Genomic DNA, 9391 nt, shown 5'->3' with positions numbered 1-9391 from the left:
GGGGGATTTAACCCATCACATTCAAGTGATTGGATGATTTCTTCTTCATTGATAAAGACTTACATCACTTAACGGGAACAGGCTGATGTAACTGTTGATTTAGGAAGCTTAGGAAAGGAAAAAAAATGTGAATGAAAAGAAAGACTCATCATATATACCAGTTTATTTAAAACAAATAAAGTGACTAATAACTTACTAACACAGTTAGTTTCACATGTGCATGTTACATGAGACTTTTCTATAAATAAAATATATCAAAGTGCTTTCTTCATTAATGTGCGTATTCATTTTGTGCACCAGTATCAGGAAGTCATCAAACACCATGCTCAATATAATTGAGGCACCAAACACAGTAGGTAGTTGAGGATGATTTGATGTCAAGTTTTGAAGGTAAGAATTAGAGGGATTTAGATTATAGCTTGATGATGCAACAAGTGTTAATGAATAAAGAGATCACTTTTATTACAGTTCATCCTCAGAGGAGTGTGAATGTTGGCAACAAGTGTCAGGGGGAGTGATACGATAGTAGACAATATATTAAACTCCAAATTACAAATGTCATCCTAGTGATTGAGATTAGGGGCGGGGGTCAAGTAATATAAGTGGGTTCATCTTCTGTGGAGTATGAATGTAGATTTGGGGACAGTAAGACAACCATTTCCAACCAAGACAAGAGTGACCACAGAGTTCAGGGAGTCTGATGACGGTCCAAACAATTCCAAAAGCAATCAGCTATCGTCTGATAACAGTTTAGATCAGAAGAGGATTAGGGCTACTGAACTTTTTTTTGTAAGTTAGGCAAGTAACAAAAAATAAATAGAAGAATCGGAGTCAGAATTCTGAGAAAAAAAGTCAGAATTCAGCCTCTCGGATCAATGGGAAACATTTCAAGGCTTGCGGCGAAACTACTTATTAGCAATAAAGGACTTCTGCTATGACTTCCGTTCACTGCATTCGTTTACAGTTTGACGAGCAACTTGAGAAGCAAAAATGAAATTGGAACAAGACATCAGATTACTAGTTGAGCCTACTTGCAGACATTTGTTTGAAGATATTAAACTAAAGCTACATCACTAGTACATGGCGATTGATAAGTTCCAAGATTGTGTTACAGTAGATTGCGATCCCCCTCTTTTGTTCCCCTGGATGGTACCACAACTACAAATGCAAACCAGAACACTTCCAGTACCAAAATCCGGTCCTGCACTAATGGATTGAGTATTTTGTGCAGAATTGTTGTACTGTCAATGGCTTTCTTTCCTTTTCTCCATAGCTCGTACATTTATACACCTGTGTTTCAACCTTATAATAAACCAACTCAAACCCATCTCTGCTTCATCTCCCAGGCCCTCTCACTTATCCAGTCGTTAGTCCTGCTAACAGCTGACCGCTCTGCCCCTAACACTAAACACAGCCGGGCTAGTTTGGGCCGGTTTCTCTCCAGGTAGCTCTGGGTGTCCCTCTGCAGCTGGTCCAGAGCCCTCGGCCGGCTCTCATCCAGAGATACCAAAGCGCTCAACATTGGGTTAAAGCGAAAGTACACGTCTTGAGCCAGCAGGTCATCCAAAAGGGTGTGGACCCCTTCTGTGTCAGTGGCACTGCTGATCAGGTTGCTGATTTTGGCCCTCCAGCTTGTGGAGGTGGCAGGTCCTCTCTTAACATTGTCAAAGCGGCCAGTGCCGAGGGACAGCACACACTGGAAGGGCTGGTTGGGCCACAAAAGACGGCTCTCATGGACCGCCAAGGCACAGGGGTTGTTCAGGATGATTCCTCCATCCTACAAAAGTAGACATAAATAAATCTAAAAGGTTACCATTTTTAATAGTCTAAAAAATGTGTAAACTTAAAATATTTACTACTAATCTCTCTCAAATCTCTTGATTTAAATGCATTTTATACTATTGCTATGAGAATGTTCAGGGGATGGGGAAGGTCACGGACAAATGGGACAGTTTGATAGTTTTATCTCCACTTTTTCACATTCCTATATTAGGCTTTCTATAAAGTTGAATATAATGGTTTTTTTCAGCATGTCTTTTTTAAATATATACACACAGTATAAAAAGAGCGAGTATAGCCACAAAGAAATGTGTTGACTGCTGTATTGAGGCCTCAATTTCTGAATTGTTATCTTGCTATCTCTTCTTTTCTGGACTAATAAGTCACCATGTTTTGAAAACAGGAGGAAGACATGATACTGTGTCCATATTTTGGTTCAAAGGTCAACAAGTTTGCAAAAAAAAAAAAATAAACACAGGTAGCCACTACTTAAGCATACACTACTTTATCATCACTTCTACTGAACCATACTTTTACTATTGAGCGAGGCATCCTACATTTTATTTTTTTTGTTTTTATTTATTGTGGCTTTTTTCTTGTGTTATCTATTGTGTTTTTAATGTGGGGAGTAGAGAGTGGGGGGAGACATTCAGGAAATGTGCAACCCGTCGGGTATCGAACCGGCGACCCCTGCGACGTGGACTGTAGCCTCTGTATGTGGGGCGCTTAGACCGCTAGGCCACCAGCGCCCCTTACTATTTGTTTTTATTGATTGTGTTTTTTAAGCTTCTACAGCACTTTGGCCAACTGCGGTTGTTTTTTAAATGTGCTATATAAATAAAGTTGACTTTGACTTTTAAATATGACGTCTGGTAACATTAAAAATCTTAATTTGTAGCAAAAAAATGTTCACAGATGTAAGAAATCAACTGACAGCTGAAACTATTTAATCATCTAGTTCTAAACATACTTAGCTCTTGTTATTGCAGTCTCCCCCTACAGCCTTTAAAATCAAATGCAGGTAATAGCTGCAGTCTGTGGTTCCTACCTGGTGAATGTCACTTTGTAAGGTAAACTCCTGGAAGTATCCTGGTGCAGCAGATGATGCTCGCACTGCCTGCCACATCTCGCAGCCTGAGGCTCCTGCATAGCGACTCAGAGACCCTGGTTTGTGGTTGTAGTTGCGGAAGACAAAGGCCTTTGGACTCGTGCCCCAGTTTACAACCGCACTGACTGCAGAAACCTGTGCAGACATAAACAATCCTCTATGTAAAGTTTTACAAAAAATGTATTGAACGCAAACCTTACAAAGGCCAACAGAGGTATTGTTACCTTTGGACTCAACTCATCTCTGGCAGTTGTAATGAGTACTCTGTGCCCCAGCTTCTCTCTGAATACAATAAAAACAGAACGTTCTTTCAGATCAGGTTTCTAATGATTGTACTGCTCACTTATTCACATATTGAGTGTTTAATCTACCCTAAGCTTACTGTAGTATTGTCTCCCAGGTCTCTGTATTATAGTAAGAATGACTCCAACCCATCTTCACGGTGCCAACCAGCGGGTTCTGCCGAAAAACCTCAGACCCAAATCGACGGTACATATCAGCGCACTCCTCCAAGGAAAAGTGGGCCAGACCAAGCATGAAGGCCAGAACGGCACCTTTAGTGAACACACATGCAGAGACACACAACATTGTTGATTCAGAGAGCAGAAAAAGAGCACATCAGAGTTATTCAAAGTTGCATGGTGCTCTGTTGCTTCTCACCTGTGCTCACTCCACAAATGTAGTCAAACAGCTGGTGGATCTTTTTGCCTGTTTCTGCTTCCAGTATCTTTAACACCTGCAGGGGAACCACCCCTCTGGAAAAGACCAAGAAAAATACCAATGAAATGAAGAAGAAATATTAACAAAAATACAAACTGCCCGAACATCACCCTGGGTTTTACCTTGTACCACCACCATCAATGGAGAGCACTCTAATGCCTCGACCTTTCACCGGATCCAGATACCCGATCAGCGCCAAGGTTTCTCTTAAAGTGTTCTGAAGCTCCGGGTTGTCTCTGTAGGTTCTTCGCTTTCTCAACAACGTGACTGCACTTTTCTCCTAGGAAAAGAGACATTCTTAGGAACTCACTGAAGGTTAAATGAGTCAACAAAACCTTGTGCATGTGTTTGTTAATCCATGACAAACCTGCCACATAACAGCTTTGCATGATGGGTAACGGATGAGGTGTTCGTTGAGTGCGTCTACGCAGGCGGTCAGAGCCTCAGGAGATGAAGCCTGTGCCAGACTGCCGATCAACCGTCGAGTAATTTCCTCGGCCTGCCTCTGACTCAGGAAAAACTGAAAATATACAACCAGAAATTACTCACAAACATCTCCAAAACAGTACAGTCTTGTTAGATTTGAAGCTAATGCTACAAAGAACAAACTGTGTAGCTTTTTATGCTAACAACACTTTGTTCTCCCATTTTCAGTTTCTCATATTCTTTATCAGTGTGTTGTCACTAACTTCTAACTTTGACTCACCTTTTTGTTCAGTATTCTCTCTGGTGAAGTCATGGCAGGTTTGGGCTTAGCCTGAGCCATTGGGTTTAGATAAGCACCCAGCAGGTTAGGGATGGCACTTGTTGGGTGGCGAAGGCATTCCATAAAAGTTAGAGTCCCCAATCTCTCTGAGGTAGCAGATCTCTGGTTCATCTGTACTACGACATCTCTATCAATGTCCTCCTCCAATTCACCTTCACCCTTGAAATACTGGTTGATGTGACCGGACATTTGGAAGAAGTTCTCCCCAAAGGTTGTGGCGTTGCTGCTGCTGTGGAAAAGGCCTCCACTTACAGGTGCGGTAGGTTCTTCCTTCTTGGGTAGTGACGCTGTGCTTTTAGTTTGTGAGTTGGGTTGTGTTGGGCGGTGTTCTTTGTAAGGGCTATTTCTTTCCACTGGAAGCGGTTCTCTCTTATTTGGATCTTCAACCTTAGCACCAAAGTATTTATTGATATGTGTTGCAAATTGACGGTGGCCCGTATTACTCGGTTCCACTGCTGATTTATCTGCATCCAATTCTACTTGAGAGATTTCAGCTTCATTAGAGTTTATGATTCCAGTGTTTGATACTTTTCTCTTCTTTATCCTTCTGCTTGTCCCTTTGGTGGACGATATGGTGTTCAAAGTCTCTTGCGCTTTGACTTTTGCAAAACCCAGAGAGAAGGCTGAGTTGATGTGATTAGCGACATAGCTGTAGCTTTCACCAAATGTTGTCGCCAAAGAGCTGATGTGAAATAGTTGCAGTCCAGAATAGCTCTGTGCTGGAGGATTCGCTCCAGAGCCCTCATGTTCCTTCTTGCTTTTCAAGGTTTCTGTTGTCTCTTTGCCCTCTGTTTTTTTGCGCTCTCTGGTTGCCCAATAGCTTTGACTTCGTCTCTGTGACCTGCCAACATAACCTTGGGTTGTGTCCATGAGACTAACATTTCCAGCTAAAGGTACAACTTCCTTGCTCTTAAAATAATAGTTAATGTGGCTGGACAATCGATTAAATGACTGACCAAGGCGTCCTCCCAGTGAACTCAGATTATAGCTGTTTTCAGACTCCTCAAAAATTCCAATTGGAGCCTCAGCTTTGAATGTATTCCTATTGGAGGACGAGTAAAAACGCACAATTTGGAGATGTTTCACTCCCTTCGTATTATCCCTGACAAAAAGGTAAGATGTAGAGCCTATATCACTGTGAGTAAAACCATTTGAAGTTCCTTTTCTTGTAAACCTGAAAGGATGAGGAGTTGAAACCTGTGAATATCTGTGCAGGTCTAAGCAGAGCGGTGCTTTTGCCAGCCGAGGGTACTTTCTGAGAAGGATCATTAGGTACCTAATTTTGCAGTATGATCTCAAAGTCTTGTTCACAGAACTCGCACAGGAGTTGGTGCTGAGGTAGCGACCCATGTTTGACCTGATGTCGAGAGCAGTAATCAATCAAAATACAAACATCACTCTTTTAGTTGCACTGATTTAGACTGTAGCAGCATCTTAAACCGGGATCTAGGAAGACACAAAAAACAATACATTAGAACAGAACAAAGGGGCTACATCCATGCTAGCCAACAGGTGATGTGTTTTGGCACAGTAGTGCTGCTGGCTAATTGCTAACACCATGCTTAAATGCTCAAAGCAGTGAAAGTATTACCATGAATGAAATTTAGCATGTTTACAATTAACATCTGTTTATTATCACTTAGCAATGTATAGCAGAGGCTAAAAGAAATGTTGTTTGTGTATGTTAATGCTAACCAGTTACTAAAATAATTGAAAATTTGACCTGGTATCAGTTAAAAAGGTTGGGTATCAAATGTTTACGCATGAGGAGCATTAATACTTATGGGCAAAGTCACCCATAGATTTAAAAAAGCAACATCCAACACTGTCAACCTTCTGGTGGCACTTGAGGAGAGGTCAGAAACCATTACGGTCAGTGTGGGATACATCATTTAGGAAAAACACAAATGTCTGTCTGAATGTTATTCCAACCAGTCAAGTAGATGCAGTGTTATTTTATTCTATAACTGAAAAGGTTAACCCGTAAAATATGAAGTCATTAGCCATAATCTTAGAGTGGCGTAGAATACATAGAATTTCCTAATTATCCATGCAAAAGTTGCAATGATGTTGCAGATCAATTTGAATTTGTCAACTGTCACCCGAGTCTATCATCTGAGGACAGTGACTGTCTCAAAGAAACTGCATGACCACCCATCCAATAGCTGTTGCGTTATGCCAGTCTGGAGCAAACTGGTGGACCAACTTTGTCTCCTCCAGAGAGGCAAGCATGGCTAAAACATACAACATAAATCTGTTTTGGTACAATACACTAACTTGTACACAAAATAATGTCTCACCTTGCAAAGCCATAAGGACACAAAGTGAAAGGTAAACGTGTACAAGAATCAGGTCCGTTTGGTTATTAATATCTGTGCTGCATGTCTGTTCAGAACAGATGCATATTGTCACCTCTGTACACAGGTAACTAACAATAGAGAGTCCAAGCTGAGCTGATTGAGTACAGACATTATGTTCAGCAACGCCTTTCATTAATAAGTTTGATGTTGTGTCTTCATGCATAATGTGAAACCACAGAGTTAATGCACCAGTGCTAATAGCTGTATGTTCTGTGAACTGACAGGTATGTCTGCAATGTATTCTGGATATTTGAGAGTACTGTCAGCTTTGACCTTAGTTGCTCTCATATCCTGTACTGTGCGACTAAGTAAAATATAGAACCCTCATGAACACTTCAGAGATAGAAAGCAACAAACCTGTGTATGCAATAGTCAAACATCTACCAGAGCTGTTTCCTACTTAAGTGGGGGAAGGTCATGAACTAAAGAAGCTTAGAGCTACTCTAACCTTGACACACAATGTCTAATGAAAACACTCACTGAAGATTTACCTGGAACAAATCACCTACTTCTTCTGCCTTCACAATTCTTCTTCAGTGAAATGTCTGTTCCTCAAAACCCGAACCCTTCTTTTGACAACTGTCAGAAGTACTATTTCTGTTGTGTTTTGATTCTTAACTCAGACCCTTCTTTCCTGTTGTGCTTTAATCTCATTGGTTGAGCTGGGCTGGGAGGTGGTCAGGCATGACCAATGCTTTGTAAGACCACACAGCCTTTAAGTCATGTGCTGCCACTGCAGAGTGCCAGACTGGAAGCACATGTCTGAAATTGGAGGAGGGGGGTGATAACTTAAGGGTCTGAGTGAGCTGAAGTTAGCTGCTTCTCACGTCATAGTGCAAGACAAACATGCACACACACACCTCCCCTCAAACCAGATGGAGTCGTCTAACTGGTCACCAGCTTTGTAATTCTTGGAAGCTGTGCACAGTTTCCACAAGGTACAAGTGATCAAAACAAACACACGTATACAGTGATACATGAGCATCTGTACATAACATAATGTGCTCATGCTCTGGATTATAATCTACAACTTCAAGTAGAAATACTTGGTAAATATGTGGCACAGAGGAAATACTGGCTGGGTTTATATTGTTTGGGTTAAACAATTTTACCGGGAAGGTAACAAAACAAATAACTTTTTTGTCTGTTCTGGCATTTTATAAAATGGGTATTGTTGTTTGTCTTTTTTATAAAGCTATCATCATTACAAAATACATTATTGCACACATAAATTTACTTCAATACAAGGAATTGTGTACATTTAAATGGCTTCTTATCTAGCAGGAATATAGCTGTGGAAGTTAATTATCCAATGGGGGAGCTACAGCGTACAGCCTCACCTGGTGGGGGTGAGCTCTGGCCCAAACAGACTCCTCACCTTCCCTGTCTTCCTTCTAACATCTCTCTTCAGCCTCATCTCATTGTTCTTTCTTCTTACCTTCTCTCTTCCCTTCAATGAAAATGGGGGAGGGAGGGCGTACTGCCTAATCCTACTCTGGTGAGTGAGTCCTGGTCCAAACAGACTGCTTAGGGTGGGACTAACTAAATGGAAGTGCCCAATCGATAACCCTGGTGATGTACTGGCTCTCACCACCCATTTATCCCCAGCTGTGTCCATGCTTGGGTGTTAGAGGATGCCAGAGGCCATGTGGTTGGTTGTGTGATTTATCAGTAGAACATAAATATATGGATGAGGGCACAATAGGATAGGCTTCTTAACAGAGCACTTACACAATACCTTGTGTTTAATTGAAGGTCAGATGACTGCAATATATTTGTCTACACCCAGTAATTACTCCTTTTCCTTTTCACAAAACCTGTTACTCTCATGTGTTAACACTTTGTGGTAATTGTATTCTTACTCTGCACAAAATAAGTCCCCTGACAGTTTTCAGGCTGAAATCTGAAGTACACCTTTGTCGTTTTGATTGAGGAAAGGAGAAGCAGGATGTTATTTAAAGTATGTGGATTCAACTAAAATGTCTCTGCCTTGAATCACAGAGCATGTTTTGTAAATATCACTGTCCTTATGCCCTAAAGTAAGACCTACAGCAAGCACAAGGTGTTCTGTATTGTTAGTGAAACATGTCCACAGCTTCAGGGCTCTGTGTCAGATTAAAAATCATCAAGGGTCTGGATCTGTCTGTTCAAAAAATGACCCAATAAGAGTAACTGAAATAGAAAATATTGTAAAATTCAGGTCTTCAGTTCCCTTTAGTGTCAAAATAGTGTTTTCACACAGTTCCTTTGGAAGATATATGTAACAGACTCATGATTTATCCTCTGTTAGCCTCTCAAAGAAAGAGATGACATGTCATCTGATCATTTTCTCTTCAGATTTAAAGGCCGCCCCCAAAAAAAGATACTCCCAAGGAGCAATTTCACCTTCACAGCTGATATTATTTCAGCCTTAGAATGACATCTAGTGGCAGCTCCCTGACAGTTTTATTCTCAATCGGCTTTTGAATGAGCTTCAATCTGAGACAGTGTGAGACAGGGAATGGACTTTATTCCTTAAGTGATCTATTCTGTACCAACCATTTGTCAAATGATTGAAGTAAAGCTATACTCTTAGACCTTTGCTGTTAAGTGGTTTTCTTATGGATAGGTTTTATACAAGGGCTATCAGTTAACATGTTAAAAACAAGTCACAGCAAA

General features: G+C 40.9%; 1 protein-coding gene across 4 annotated transcripts; it reads right to left on the bottom strand.

Moving 5' to 3' along the window:
• Positions 1 to 145: 145 nt before the first annotated feature.
• Positions 146 to 8262, bottom strand: LOC117821061 (calcium-independent phospholipase A2-gamma-like). Of its 4 annotated transcripts, none has more exons than XM_034695081.1 (10): positions 8172 to 8257; positions 7225 to 7495; positions 4314 to 5819; positions 3975 to 4127; positions 3730 to 3887; positions 3548 to 3642; positions 3270 to 3441; positions 3112 to 3169; positions 2828 to 3022; positions 146 to 1777 (listed from the first exon to the last, which is right to left on the bottom strand). In XM_034695081.1, exons 3-10 carry the CDS (start codon positions 5721 to 5723, stop codon positions 1319 to 1321), a joined length of 2700 nt encoding a protein of 899 aa, XP_034550972.1. In that variant the 5' UTR covers positions 5724 to 5819; positions 7225 to 7495; positions 8172 to 8257; the 3' UTR covers positions 146 to 1318. The 4 variants fall into 4 exon arrangements, with proteins under 4 accessions (XP_034550972.1, XP_034550974.1, XP_034550973.1 ...); XM_034695083.1 differs by having other exon boundaries at positions 7243 to 7495; XM_034695082.1 differs by lacking the exon at positions 7225 to 7495 and having other exon boundaries at positions 8172 to 8262.
• Positions 8263 to 9391: the final 1129 nt, after the last annotated feature.

Source organism: Notolabrus celidotus, chromosome 11, assembly GCF_009762535.1.
Source record: "Notolabrus celidotus isolate fNotCel1 chromosome 11, fNotCel1.pri, whole genome shotgun sequence".
Taxonomy (NCBI): domain Eukaryota; kingdom Metazoa; phylum Chordata; class Actinopteri; order Labriformes; family Labridae; genus Notolabrus; species Notolabrus celidotus.
Note: the sequence above shows the minus strand (reverse complement) of the source record. Positions and strands in the feature narration are given on the sequence as shown.